A 15,588-nucleotide genomic window follows, 5' to 3' on the forward strand; every position below is an offset into this window, starting at 1 on the left:
ATATATATATATATATATATTTAAAAAATAAGAATAATTAAAAAATAAAAAAAGAAAACTGGACTACCACAACAAGATGTTACAGAGTGCCAAAGTTCTGATGGGGGGAGGGAGTCAAGATCAAGGAGTGGTTTTATTTAGAAAACACTTCTACCAAAAACATGGGAATAGAAGTAATTAAAAATGTTCAAGACATATTAAATGCACAACTGACTCCAAATTGCCATTTAGTATGCTTTGTATTATAGGATATAAAAACGACCCCCATCTATGGAGTGTTTAGCTGGCACCCAAGGCAGTCAAAGCCTCCCATATTCAATATCCCACTATTTTCTGGTTGTATCAAAAAATAAACAACCAGCCAATGATTTCACCTCTTAAAAAATCATTTACACTTTAAAAAATGGAATGAGGTGGAATTCCCTCCTTCTTAAAAATGTTTCTAGAGCTACTAAAAAACTTGCATTTACAAAATAGTTGATAAAAATGTTCCTCTGGATTGTACAAGAAGGGAGACAGGGATCACTGATAAGACCTGATATGTGATATTAATCAGACTTGGCTTCTTTTTTTCCTGCTTCATCCGAGGCAGGACTCTCCTCGTTTTTAGTTTCTCCATTCTCTGCTGGTAGATCTTCCTTAGGTTCCTGGTTAGCCAGGTTGGCCTGTTTCCCTTTGCTCCCCTCTTCCCTTTACTTTGCACCTTTTTATCTGCAGGTTTGTCCTTTCCTGCCACATTTTTTGACTTTGTTTCCACTTTTGCAGGAGCAGGCTTAGCTGACAAACTCACTGATCTCCTCTTGGGCTCCTCCTTCGCCGCCCCCTCAGCAGAGCTGACCTTTCTCTTGTGCATCATGACAGTGGGGCCAGTGCCTGCGGGGTACCTAAGAACCCAGGCACGTGAGGAACATATGCAAAACTGTAGTGCCTGGCTGATACTGCTTCTCCCTCTGCCCAAACTGCTCGGACCCATGATGGGGGCGGTGGGAAAACTGTATCTCATTGAGAATATTCTTGAACACCACATGGTAGTTCTTTTAACAGTATAACTATACAGTGTTAATGTCATTTTAGTGTTTGGATCTTTAGACAGATCCAAATTGAATGAAACTCCTTACAGTGAAGAATTTTGAAAGAACTAGAATAGAAGAATAAAAGGCTTCATTGACCTGTAGATATAAAGACAGGCCAGCTTAGGCTCTGGGCAAGTAGCTCAGTTGGTTAGAGCATTGTCCCAATATGCCAAGGTTGCCAGTTTGGTCTCCAGTCAGGGTATATACAAGAATCAACCCAAAAATACTTGAATAAGTGGAACAACAAATTGATGTCTCTCTGCTTCTATATATTTCTCTAAATCAATAAACAAAAAAGATAGGGCAGCTTAAATAAATGGATAAGAGAGAAGGCTCAGAAATTCTAAATACAAACTCATGTATGTACAAACATTAACAGCTAAGGCAATGGTTAAGACAGCAATAGAGGAAATGTTCCCATCGACAATGCGGCATATTCCTTTTAGTTGATAAAATATAAAATATGTTAAATGTTTAAGTTTTGAAGGTTGTGGTAGATTGATTGTAAAGGTCTCAGTTTATCCCCTCTCCCAATATTCCTATCTTTTGCAACTGTGCTTTACCATCAGACTATTTCATGCCCTGCTTTCTCAGCCTCCTTCTCTCTTGAATGTGGCCAATAGAATGTGATGGGAGTAATGATTTCCCAGTTCTTTTAAAAAATATTTTATTGTTGTTCAATTACAGTTGTCTGCATTTACCCCACCATTCTCCACTCACCCCATCCATCCCCACCTTCCTCCCCTGCTTCCATACTCCCTTGGTTTTGTCCATGTGTCCTTTATAGTTGTTCCTGAAAACCCTTCCCTTCATTATACCCTCCCACCTCCCCTCTGGTTACTGTCAGTTTGTTCTTAATTTCAGTTTCTCTGGTTATATTTTGCTTGCTTGTTTGTTTGTTGATTAGGTTCCAATTAAGGGTGAGATTATATGGTATTTGGCCCTAACTGCCTGGCTTATTTCACTTAGCATAATTCTCTCCAGTACCATCCATGCTGTTGCAAAGGGTAGGAGCTCCTTCTTTCTCTCTGCTGAGTAGTATTCCATTGTGTAAATGTACCATAGTTTTTGGATACACTCATGTTCCGATGGGCACTAGGTTGCTTCCAGCATTTGGCTATTGTAAATTGTGCTGCTATGAACATTGGAGTGACAAGGTTCTTTTGGATCGGTGTTTCAGGGCTTTTAGGGTATAATCCCAGGAGTGAAATTGCTGGGTCAAAAGGCAGATCCATTTTTAGTTTTTGGAGGTAATTCCATACTGTTTTCCACAGTGGCTGCACCGATCTGCATTTCCACCAACAATGTACTGGGGTTCCCTTTTCTCTACAATCTCACCAGCACTTGTTGTTTGTTGATTTGTTTATGATTGCCATTCTGACTGGTGTGAAGAGGTATCTCATTATGGTTTTAATTTGTGTCACCTCTGGCTGGTGATGCTGAGCACCCTTTCAGAATTCCTATCTCAGCCTAGGCTTATTATTTTTTTTAATAGACATTCTTTTTTTAAAGATTTTATTTATTTATCTTTAGAGAGGAAGGGAAGAAGAGAAGGAGAGAAATATCAATGTATGGTTTCCTCTCACAGGTCGCCTGCTGGGAACTGACTGGGGCTCGAACCACGATTGTGTGGTTTGTAGGCCTGTGCTCAATCCACTGAGCTACATCAGCCAGGGTTCAGCCTAGTTTTAAATTATGAAAAAGCAGATATCCTCCTCTGGGAGCATTTACTGAGCAACCATGAAAGTTTGGAAGTTTCAAAAGAATCAATGGGCACATTTGTGAGAGTGCAAAGATTCTATATTTGAGGGGCTAGCTCTGTAATGGGAGAGATCAAATGAGTAGTTATGTAATACACAAAGTCTAAGCATAAGTAACTAAGCTTGAAAACAGACAAGTATGTTCTCTGCCTATCTCCCTTTCTCTTCTTTTGTGAATGGAACTATGATATGGCTGTAGGGAAGTAAGTCTCTTTCACATTAGACATCATTTTGATGATGCTTTTAGTCAAGCTGTGTCTATCACCCTTCGGTTGAGGGCTAAGCACATGACTGAAGCTAATTAAACAACCAAACACTTTGGAATTTTTATCTTAATCAGGGTATCACAGGTTGGGGCTCAGCTCATTCCCTGAAGACTGTCTCTTTTTTTAGGTAACAGCTGAGTTATGTTAAATTTCCCCTCATGACATCTCTGTAATCCCCCTTCCTCTTGGGTTCCCTGCAGGTTTGTAATCCACACTTTTACCATTCACATTTCACACAGAGTACTGGGAAGGAGCAGGTGTTTCTCTAAAACCATATGATATGGTGAGTCTTCAGGAAGGAGGGAAGAAAAATTTTATTAAGGACCACTGCGTACGTATCTTTTTTTAATTTAACTCTTGTTCAAGTAGAGTTTTCTTTCTTCTATTCCCAGCCCTGCCCCCTCCAGTGCTCCCCACCTCCCTCCCATCTCCACCCCCAATCTAAGTTATTGTCCATGTGTCCTTTATATTTGTTCATGTGAATCCTTCCCCTTTTCCCCTGTAATTCTCTCCCCTCTCTCCTCTAGACCCTGTCAGCATGTTCTGTATTTCAGTGACTTTGGTTACATTTTGCTTGCTTCTTTGTTTTGTTGTTTAGATTCCTGTTAATGGTGATATCATATGGTATTTGTCTTTCACTGCCTGGCTTGTTTCGCTTAACATAATGCTTTCCAGTCCTATCCATGATGTTGCAAAGTGTAGGAGCTCCTTCTTCCTTTCTGCAGCATAGAATTCCATTGTGTAAATGTGCCATAGTTTTTTGATCCAGTCATTGACTGATGGGCATCTAGCTTGCTTCCAACACTTGGCTATCGTAAATTGTGCTGCTATGAACATTAGGGTGCATAGGTTCTTTTGGATTGGTGTTTGAGGGTTCTTAGGATATACTCCTAGCAGTGGAATTGCTGGGTCAAAAGGCACGTCCATTTTTAGTTTACTTAGAAAATTTCACACTGCTTTCCATAGTGGTTGTACCAGTCTGCAATCCCACCAACAATGAACTAGAGTCCCCTTTTCCCCACAACCTCTCCAGTACTTGTTGTTTGTTTCTTTGTTTATGGTGGCCATTCTGACTGGTGTTAAGTGGTATCTCATTGTGGTTTTAATTTGCATCTCTCTGATAGCTAGTGATATCGAGGATCTTCTCATGTGTCTCTGGATCCTCTGTATGTCCTCCTTGGAGAAGTGTCTGTTCAAGTCCTTCGCCCATTTTTTAATCGGGTTGCTTGTCTTCTTTGAGTGGAGTTGTGTGAGTTCTTTGTATATTTTGGACATTAAATCTTTGTCTGAGGTGTCATTGGCAAATATGTTTTCCCAAACTGTTGCTTCTCTTTTTATCTTCATACTGTTTTCCTTGGCCATGCAGGAGCTATTAATTTTGATGAGATCCCATTTGTTTATTCTTTCCTTTATGTCCCTTGCTCTGGGGGACATATCAGTAAAAATATTGTTATATGGAACATCTGACATTTTCCTGCCAATGCTCTCCTCTAGGGCCTTAATGGTTTCACGGCTTATATTTAAGTCTTTTATCCACCTTGAATTTATTTTGGTGTATCGTGTAATTTGGTGCTCAAGTTTCATTTTTTTGCATGTAGCTCTCCAGTTCACCCAACATCATTTGTTGAAGAGGCTATCTTTACTCCATTTTATGTTACTGCCCCCTTTGTCGAATATTAATTGACTGTAGAGATTTGGGTGTATTTCTGGGCTCTCTGTTCTATTCCATTGGTCTATGTGCCTGTTTTTATGCCAGTACCAGGCTGTTTTGATTACAGTGGCGTTGTAATAGTTTGATATCAGGTATTGTAATCCCTCCTACTTTGTTCTTCTTTCTCAAAATTGCAGCTGCTATTCTGGGTCTTTTGTGGTTCCATACAAATTTTTGAAGTGTTTGTTCTACGTCTGTGAAATATGCCATTGGAACTTTAATAGGTATTGCATTGAATCTGTAAATTGCTTTGGGTAGTATGGACATTTTGATGATGTTAATTCTTCCAATCCATGAACACAGTATATGTTTCCATTTGTTTGTGCCTTCCTTGATTTCTTTCTTCAGTGTTGCATAGTTTTCTGCATACAGGTCTTTAACCTCCTTGGTTAGGTTTATTCCCAGATATTTTATTTTTCTTTTTGCTATATCGAATGGGATTTTTTTCTTGATTTCTGCCTCTGCTGTTTCATTGTTAGTATACAAAAATGCCTTTGATTTCTGGATATTGACTTTGTAACCTGCAGTTTTGCCAAATTCATTTATTAGTTAGGGCAGTTTTTTGGTAGAGTCTATAGGATTTTCCATGTACACTATCATGTCATCTGCAAACAATGCCAGTTTTGTTTCCTCCTTTCTGATTTGGATGCCTTTTCTTTTCTTTTCTTGTCTGATCACTGTGGCTAGAACTTGTAATATTATATTGAATAGAAGTGGTGAAAGTGGGCAACATTGTCTTGTACCTGATCTTAATGGAAAAGCTTTTAGTTTTTGCCCATTGAATATGATATTGGCTGTAGGTCTCTCATATATGGCCTTTATTATATTGAGGAGTGCTCCCTCTATTCCCATTTTTCTGAGTACCTTTACCATAAATGAGTGTTGTATCTTATCAAAAACTTTTTCCACGTCTATTGATATGATCATGTGGTTTTTTCTTTGCTTTTGTTTATGTGATGTATTACATTTACTGATTTATGAATATTGGAACATCCTTGCATCCCTGGGATGAATCCCAGTTGGTCGTGGTGTATGATTTTTTTGATGTATTGGTGGATGAGCATTGCCAACGTTTTATTGAGGATTTTCGAGTCTCTGTTCATCAGCGATACTAGCCTGAGGTTTTCTTTCTTTGTCATGTCTCTATCTAGCTTTGGAATTAGGATGATGCTGGCTTCATAAAAAGAGTTGGGGAGTTTTCCCTCCTGTTAGATTTTTTGGAATAGTCTGTGAAGAATCAAGGTTAGTTCTTCCTTAAAAGCTTTGTTGAATTCTCCTGTGAAACCATCTGGTCCAGGGCTTTTGTGCGATGCGAGTTTTTTTTATTACTTCTTCAATTTCACTGTTCTTATTGGCCTGTTTAGGTTTTCTGTTTCTTTTTCATTGAGGTTTGGAAGATTATATTTTTCTAGAAATTTGTCCATTTAACCTAGGTTTTCAAATTTCTTGGCATACAGTTCTTCATAGTAATTTCTTACAATCCCTTCTATTTCTGTGGTATCAGTTGTAATCTCTCCTCTTTCATTTCTGATTGTGTTTATTTGGGTCGTCTCTCTTCTTTTCTTAATGAGCCTACTTAAAGGCTTGTAGATTTTGTTTATCTTTTCAAAAAAACAACTCCTGGATTCATTGATCCTTAGAATTGTGCTTTTAGTCTCCATGTCATTTAGTTCTGCTCTGATCTTAGTTATTTCCTTTCTTCTACTTGCTCTGGGCTGTCTTTGTTGTTGTTCCTCAAGTTCTTGCAGGCATAGGGTTAGGTTGTTTGTTTGCAATGTTTCTATCTTCTTCAGGTAAGCCTGTATTGCTATGAACTTCCCTCTCAGGACTGCCTTCACTGTGTCCCATAAATTTTGGGTTGTTGTGAGTTCATTTTCATTTGTTTCCAGAAGCTTATTGATTTCTTCCCTAATTTCAATCTTGACCCATTCGTTGTTTAATAGCATACCATTAATCTTCATGCTTTTGTTTGTTTTGTTTTTTTTTTTCCTGTGGGGTTGGTTTCCAATTTCAGTGTCTTGTGATCCGAGAATATGCTTGGTATGATTTCTATTTTCCTGAATTTGTTGAGATTTGTTTTGTGTCCTATCATACGGTCTATCTTTGAAAATGTTCCATGTGCATTGAAAAGAATGTTTATTTAGCTTCTTTGGGATGGAGGGCTCTATATATATCAATGAGTTCCATTTCATCTGGATGTCATTTAATGCTGCAATATCTTTGTTGATATTTTGTTTGGAAGATTAGTTCATTTTAGACAGTGGGGTGTTAAAATCCCCTACTTTAATTGTGTTGCTTTCAATATCTTTCCTGAGGTCCTCTAGGATTTTCCTTATATATTTGGGTGCTCCTATGTTGGGTGCATATATATTCAAGTTGTTAATGTCTTCTTGGTGGATTTTTCCCTTGAGTATTACGAAGTGACTTTCTGGATCTCTCTTTATGGCCTTTTTGTTTGAAATCTATTTTGTCTGATATGATAATTGCTACCCCGGGTTTTTTTTTTCTTGTCCATTTGCTTGGAAAATTTTTTTCCATCCTTTCACTTTTAGTCTCTGATGGTCTTTTTACCTGAAATGGGTCTCTTGTAGGCAGCATATGTGTGAGTCATGCTTTCTTATTCATTCAGCTATTCTATGTCTTTTATTTGGTGCATTTAATCCATTTACGTTTAAGGTTATTATCGAAAGGTACTTATTCATTGACATTTATGTACCTGTGTTCCTCTCCATCTCTCCCTATTCCTTCCTTTCCTTAAAGCAGCCCTTTTAGTAATTCTTATAGAGCTTGTTTGGTGGAGGCATATTCTTCTGGCCCTTTTTGTCTTGAAAGCTCTTTATTTGGCCTTCTATCTTGATTGAGAGCCTTGCTGGGTAAAGTAGCCTTGGTTGTAGGCCTCTGGTTCCCATTACATTTAATATTTCTTGTCATTCTCTTCTTGCTTGGAATGTTTCCATTGAAAAATCTGTAGCCAACCTTATTGAGACCCCCTTGCATGTTACTTGCTTCTTCTCTCTTTCTGTCTTTAGGATTCTCTGTTTGTCTTGGAATTTTGCCATTTTAATAATGATGTGTCTTGCAGTAGGCCTCCTTGGGTTCTACCTGATTGGGACTCTCTGCGATTCCTGGATTCGTGTGACTTTATCTCTCCTCAATTTAGAAAAATTTTCCATTATAACTCTTTTAAGTAGGTTTTCTACCCTTTGTTGTTCTTCTTCTCCTTCTGGTATTCCTATTATTCGGATATTATTACGTTTCATATTGTCTTGTATTTCTCTTAGACTCTCCTCATTCTTTCTGATTCTCTTTTCCATTACCCGGACCATCTAGGAGATTCTTTCTACCCTGTTTTCTAGCTCACTTATGCGGTCTTCCACCTCATCGATCCTACTCTTCATACCTTCTACTGTGTTCTTCAGTTCAGAAATTGTATTCTTCATTTCCTCTTGGCCTTTGCTGATGGTTTCTATTTCCTTTTTCATGTTGGTGTAGTTTGTGGAGAGTTCATTGTAGCTCCCCTGTAGTTTCTGGTAGCCCATTGTAAGCTCTTTGTATTTCCTGATAACCAGTGGTTTGAATTCACTATCTGATGATTGACTTGCCTCTATTTCATCTAACATTCATTCTGAGAATTCCTCCTTGTCTTTCATTTGGGGATTGATTCTTCGTCTTCCCATTGTTTGTGATGCTCTTCTTGTTGGCCTCAGCTTCTTAAATCAATTTTTTCTGGCTCCCTGGGTTTATGGTGTGAGCTTCTGTGGTAGTATGCCTGTGAAAGTCAGTGGTGCAGTCTCCTGTAGGTATCTTGGTGTTCTCTGCTTCCACCTACTCCTCTTCTTGGTTTCCAGCTGGTCAAACCTTTTCTTCTCATCTCAGTAGCTGCAGCAGCTTGAGGGGCTATTAGTGTGGCCTTTCTCACATCTCCGTGAACTCAACTGGTCTTGCCCTTCCAAGATCCCGACTGGCTCCGCTCTCCTATTCCCCACTGAGAGCAGATTTTTCCTCAGGCTCCCCAGCCCTGGCCTGGCATGAGGGTGCACGCTCTCAGCCAGGCTTTCCTTGTCTCGCAGGCTTGGGCACGGACCTTTCCCAATACTGTGGCTTAATGCACAGGGCAACTCACAATTCTCCCAAGCTGGCAACCATGGCCTCACTCCCGGGTTTTTCATTCTGCACCGGGCTGGGTAAGGAGGGAGCTGGTGACTGTCTCCCTTCCGGGGGCCTTGCTAGTAGCCCAAGACTCCCAGGGGGTGTGGCAGACCAGGCTCTTACCCTGCGCTATAGGGAACGCATGGGCGATTCTCAGTTCCCCAAGCTGACTACCGCAGCCTGACTCCACAGGTTATCAGAGCTCTCTGGTTTGCTTCCCAATGCCCACTCCTCTCTCTGCCACTACAGGCAAACCGATCTCTCCTGATATTTTCCAATCTGCATCTTGCCAGATTGGGAGGTTGCTGGTGACTAGTTCTCTCCCACGGTTGTTGTTGCCTGCCCTCGGCTCTCAGATACCGGTGTGGCCTGGCCAGGGCCTTGGCATGGCCCGGCGGTGGGCCTGCAGCCTCTGCATTGTTCCCTTGTACCTTGTTGATCTATGGTCATCAACCTCTGGTCATTCAGTGTTACTACACTTTCTGGAGTCCTGCCTTCCTATATACTGGGTCCCTGTTGTGAATCCGCTATGCTCCTCCACAGATCAGCCCGGTTTTTCTCTGATGCGTGGAGGGAAGTGAAATCCTTTGTCCTACTCTGCCACTATCTTCCTGATCTTCAAGGTGATTTTTAAAGCCTGTATGAATTTTCCCAAGGACAGAGCTAATCAGCCTGTTGCCATTCCTCTCTGCATGTTATTTTCACTTCCTTGATTGTACCTAAAATGTAGACAATAATATTCTATGTAATAGTTAATAAATCTTTCTCTGATGTAAGACTCCTCCAAAACAGTAAAAACTTGTCTAGAAAAGGGTCGACATGCTCTTCTCTTGAGGAAGTGGCTGAGGCATTCATAGACACTCTCCCCTTGAGGAAGTAGCTGTGCTGTTCCCTTTTTCTCCACAGGGTTGTTGTCGCCTGTGCATTTATTCTCATTGTCAGCCACAACAGGTGGACTCTGCTGGCTGGAGTGTGCCACATCGGCATGCCTGTTTGTAGTAAATGGAAGAGTTTTAGGTATTTGCCAGGGAAGGGCAATGCAGGTATCTGTGTTGTGGTGCTGTATGTTGGGGAGGGGTGCAAGAGGGAACAATGCCTCTTGCTCAGTTCTTGAAAGGCCTTAAGTCACGTCCTCTGCTACCCACAATTAAATTGGGCCCTTCTGATGCTGATTCCAGGGGTGGAGGTGGTGTTGTGTACATTCTAGGACCCCGTGAATCTCTCCAACAAACTCTCCTGTGAGGCTGGAAGTTTCTCCCACCACCACAAACCCCACAGGTTTCTACAGTCATGGGTTTTAAGGCTTTATTTCCATTAATTTGAAACCATTCATTTCCATTCATTTGAAACCTTTATTTCCATTCATTTGTGTGGTCTGTGTAACTCCCCCATTGTTCCTCCAATTTTCTCCACACACAAATATGGGACTTCTTGCTCCACCAGCAGCCATCTTGCCCTGTCTCCCAGCCACTGCCTTGCTTGCTCCATGTCCTCCATGCTCCCTTTCCATTTGTCCTCTCTGCCCTGGCTTCCTGGCTCTGTTCTTCCTAGAGGTCTGGATAAATGTTCCTTCTTTAATTCCTTGGTTGTTGGGCGTCCATACAGTTAGTCTTTCTGACATTTCTGGTTAATTTTTGTTTTTAAATATGTTGTTGTCCTTCTTTTGGTTGTGCAAGGAGAAAAAGTATATCTACCTACACCTCCATCTTGGCCCTTGGTGAACATAGTAGTTTTCAATATTCGAAGTCATGGCCATTCTGGAAAGAAAAGGTCCAAGGTCAGTGCCATAAACTATTCTGGCTGCATTCCAAGCAGGGAGGATGGAATGAGCTTTGCCCTGGGTGACACTCTACCTTGTCACTGATTAACCAGCTTTGTAGGAAGGCTTCTTCATAGACATTCTGCTCTATCTTGAGAGTGGTATCTGGCCAAGTTTTGGTGAGTAGAAAAAAATGTCCACTCGCTACCACCAAGCTGCTAGTGATAACTACCTGGAACTTCTGAAAGAAGCTACCAAAAGAGATCTGAACCTTTCTGATGAAGATGGAATGACTCCCACACTCCTGGCAGCCTATCATGGGAACTTAGAAGCCCTAGAAATAATCTGCAGCAGAGGGTAAGTTCAACCTGACAGGTGTTTTTTTTTAATTCTTCACTGGAGGATATGTTTATTGATTTTAGAGAGAGGGGAAGGCAGGGGAAAAGAGGGAGAAAGGAGGAGGAGGAGAGAGAGAAACATCAGTGTGAGAGAAAAACATCAATCAACCAGTTGATGTCCTGACCAGGGATAGTACCTGTACATGTCCTGACCAGGGATAATACCTGCAACCTTTTGGTATATGGGATGATGCTCCAAAAAACTGAGACACCTGGCCAGGGCCAACCTGAAGATTTTGACTGGAATCTGTTTACATTAGGATTTGGCAAACCAACAGCAAGAGGCAGGAAATTCAGTGAAAATATTACTTTGCCATCTTTCTAGACCATCTTTCAAACTCATTTTCACTGGGAGTCACATCAGCCTTGTGGTTGCCTTCAAAGGGCTCAATGTAATTTCAACTCCTTAACAGTTAAGGAGTAGTTACATTTATGTTGTCCTAAAATTATTTTGGCCCATCGAAGGCAACCATGAGGCTGATGTGGCCCCCGGTGAAAATGAGTTTAACACCCCTGTTTTAGGCTGTCTAAATAACTGTATTTTTAGAGAAATGGTGAAACCACCCAAAGATACTGTCTTTTCTCACTGAGAACTGGTACCATGGGGATGGCTTATCCTTTGTGAGCCACATACAGGGGGAAAACCCTGAACTCTAAGGCATGTTAGCTGCCTCATGCAGAAGATATTTTAACTGTGGATGAATTTTTAAAGCACAGAATATCTTTCAATTTATTGTCCATAAATTTAAATGATTGCCCCTTTAAAGAAAGATCACTGTTCTACTTGGTTTTAAAATGTCAACCTTGATTTTGAACAAATGATGTTATTGTATATTTCTATCTGTGCCATTTCAATCCCACAGCCTTTATTAATACTCAATCTTAGTACAAGCTTATGATTCTTAGATGAAGTTGCTGACTTCACAAGCTGTATAAGAGACCTTCAGCCTGTCTTACCTTCATTACCTTTCTGACAGTCAGATATATATATGCACACACTCCCCCTGCCACATACAAATTCTAATTCAGAAATTATCTGGTTCTTTTATTTTGTTTGTTACTAGAGGTGCTAAGTAGTGTTGGTAACTATGACCTAAGAGGGTTGAAGAAAGAAAAAAAGAAAATGTAAACAAAGGGGTCGTTGGATTTATTTCAATTCAATACATATTTATTTATAGATACCTGCTATGTGTTAGCCACTTGCTAGCTGCCAGGATGCTGCATTCAATAAGAGAGATACAATGCCTGTTCTAATAGTAATCAGATCGAGAGAGGAAGACAGAAATTAAACAAGTCCTCTATGACCTGTGTTACAAAGAGGGAAATAGAGGGCACTAAATAGATGACATAGGCAACTCTCCTAACCTAAAGGGTGAGGGAAGGCTTTCTGGAGCATTTAAGTTGGGATTTGAAGGATGAGAAGAAGTTGTCCAGATGAAGATGGAAGGAAGATTGCTTCCAAGTGGGAGCACTGTGCATTATGAGAACTGAAGAAGTTGAATATGGCTGAACATGGGTTTAATGGGATAGGCCACATTGTAACAAGACCAGATCACAAAGTCTTGTAAACTCTGTTAAGGGGCATGGAAAGCCATTCCTATGGGTTTACACAGGGCAGCTACCTGGTCAATTTGTGTTTAAAAAATTTTGTTTAAGGCAGCTAGCTATACAGCTATGTGTGTGAGAGAGAGACAAACAGTTGGAGCTCTTTTAATGGCTGAGATGAAGAAGGGTAGAGCAATGATAATGGGGAGATGTGGATGAATTCAAGTTGTAGTTTGGATGTAGAATTAATTATGATTGATTGGATGTTGGGTGGGTAAATAAAGGAACAGGAGGATAAAGGCCTCAGGTTCTGGCTTCAACATCTTGTGGATGTTGGCACCAATTACTGAAGTGTAGAGGCACTTTAGGAAAAGTTAGAAAAATGAAAGATAGTGGACAGAGCTTCTGAGTTGAGAATTGAATGAGGAAGTCAGTGGAATGGTGTTTTTCCATTCCTTTTGCCTGATTTACTTCCTCTTCCTAGACTGCACCCTGACCCCACCACCATCAATCAGCCTTCTCCAGATTATAGCACTTTACCATCTTTCCTTTTCTTCCAAACCTTTTCCAACTAGTAAGTGTTCCACATCTGCTCCAAATGCAAGATGTCAGTTACTTCATGAGTGAAAGCCCTTGCCCTTCTTGAGGTCCAATTTAAAAGGCAACACCTAGATGTTCTCTCTCAATCAAAACACTGATTACCAGTGTTTTGAACTCTGCATCTGATAGGTTGGCTATCTCTTCATTGCTAAGTTATGTTTTTTCTGGAGTTTTGATCTGTTCTTTCATTTGGGCAATATATTTTGTCTTGGTGTGCCTGCTATGTAGTAAAGGGAAGAGCTTTAGGTATTTGCCAGGGCAGGGCAATGCAGGTGGCTGCTTTGTGGTGCTGTATGTTGGGGAGGGGTGCAAGAGGGAACAATGCCTCTTGCTCAGTTCTTGGAAAGCCTTAAGTCAGTCCTCTGCTACCCAAAAGAATATTGGGCCCTCCTGGTGCTGATTCCAAGGATGGAGGTGCTTTTGTATACATTGTAGGACCCTGTGGGTCTCTCCAACAAATTCTTCTATGAGGCTGGGAGTTTCTCCCACCACCACAATTCCCACATGTTTCTATATTCAGAGTTGTTTGTTTGTGAGAGCACAGGTACATTTATTTTATGTGACATTGAACATGAATTCAAAAAATTTTTATAATGTTTTAAGTAAATGTACAGTTTTTAAAATTAGTTATACTATTGTTGTTCAATTACAGTTGTCTACACTGTCCCCTCACGACTCCCCCCACCTCAGCAAAACCCACCTCCCTCCTTTACTTTTATGCCACCTCTCCTTGATTTTGTTCATGTGTCCTTTATAGTTGTTCCTGAAAATTCTTCCTCTCATTATTCCCTCCTACCTCCCTTCTGGTTAATATCAGATTGTTCTTAATTTCAATGTTTCTGATTATTTTGCTTGATTTTTTGTTGTTGATTAGGTTCCAGTTAAAGGAGAGATTATATGGAATTTGTCCATCACTGCCTGGATTATGTCTCTTAGCATAATGCTTTCCAGTTCCATCTATGCCGTTCCAAAGGGTATGAATGAGCTCATTCTTACTCTCTGCTGTGTAGTATTCTATTCTGTAAATGTACCATAGATTTTTATCCATTTTGATCTCATCACTCACTGAGGGGCACTTAGGTTGCTTCCAGCACTTGGCTATTGTAAATTGTGCTACTAGGAAAATTGGGGTGAATAGGTACTTTTCGATTGGTACTTTGGATAGGACTTCTGCCCATTTGTTAATTGGCTTATTTATCTTCCTGTAGTGAAATTGTGTGAGTTCTTTATATGTTTATGGTTCAACCATTGTCTGAGGTATTATTGGCAAATGTGTTTTCCAAAATTGCTTGTTTTCTTTTCATTTTAATGCTATGTTCTTTAGCTGTGCAGAAGCTTCTTATTTTGGTGAGGTCCCACTTGTTTATTCTTTCCTTTATGACCCTTGCTCTAGGGGACATATCAGTGAAAGTATTGCTGCGTGAAATATCTGAGATTTTCCTGCCAATGTTCTCCTCTAGGACTTTAATGGTGTCACAGCTTATATTTATGTCTTTTATCCACTTTGAATTTATTTTTGTTTATGATGCAAGTTGGTGATTGAGTTTCATTGTTTTGCATGTGGCTGTCCAGCTCTCCCAACACTATTTGTTGAAGAGGCTATTTTCACTCCATTTTCTGCCTCCACCCCCTCTGTCAAATATTAATTGACCACAGAGACTTGGGTTCTCTATTTTGTTCTATTGGTATGTGTCTATTCTGTTACGCCAGTACCAGGATGTTTTGATTACCGTTGCCTTATCATAGAGTTTGATATCAGGTGTTATTTCAGTTGTACTTTGTTCTTCTTTCTCCAAATTGCTGAAGCTATTCAGGGTCATTTATGGTTCCATGTAAATTTCTGGAACATTTGCTCTATATCTGAAATATGTCTTTGGTACTTTAAAGGGACTGCATTGAATCTATAAATCACTTTCAGTAGTATGGACATTTTGGTGATGCTAATTCTCCCAACCATGAGCATGGTACTTGCTTCCATTTGTTTGTGTTTACCTTAATTTTTTTCTTTACTGTTATGTTGTTTTCTGAGTACAGGTCTTTTACTCATTTAGGTTTTTTCCTAGGTACTTATTTTTCTTGTTGCTGTATCAAATAGGATATTTTTCCTGATTTATGTCTGTGATATTTCATTGTTGGTATACACAAATGCCTTTGATTTCTGAATAGTCACTTTGTATTCTGCTGTTTAGTAAAATCCATTTTAGATTTAGTAGTTTTTTGGTGGAGCCTATAGAATTTTCCATGTTTACTATCATGTCATCTGCAAATAATGACAGTTTTGCTTCCTCCTTTCCAATTTGGATGCTTTTCTCCCTTTTGCTGTATGA

The 15,588-nt window shown here is 40.0% G+C and overlaps 1 protein-coding gene and 1 pseudogene across 1 annotated transcript in view; one reads left to right on the forward strand and one right to left on the reverse strand.

The window, feature by feature from the left end:
* Positions 1 to 546: 546 nt before the first annotated feature.
* LOC118984194 (non-histone chromosomal protein HMG-14-like) lies at positions 547 to 876 on the reverse strand (annotated as a pseudogene).
* A 9,997-nt stretch (positions 877 to 10,873) lies between these two features.
* Positions 10,874 to 15,588, forward strand: part of ANKS4B (ankyrin repeat and sterile alpha motif domain containing 4B) — a 39,031-nt gene continuing 34,316 nt past the window's right edge. Inside the window, exon 1 of the mRNA XM_037041960.1 lies at positions 10,874 to 11,075. Within this exon, the coding sequence (XP_036897855.1) occupies positions 10,912 to 11,075 (164 nt within the window). The 5' untranslated portion in view covers positions 10,874 to 10,911. The remainder of the gene's footprint in view (positions 11,076 to 15,588) is intronic.

The sequence above is a fragment of the Sturnira hondurensis genome, unplaced genomic scaffold (assembly GCF_014824575.4).
Source record: "Sturnira hondurensis isolate 20B ecotype Veracruz unplaced genomic scaffold, ASM1482457v3 Scaffold0003440, whole genome shotgun sequence".
In the NCBI taxonomy this organism is placed as follows: Eukaryota; Metazoa; Chordata; class Mammalia; order Chiroptera; family Phyllostomidae; genus Sturnira; species Sturnira hondurensis.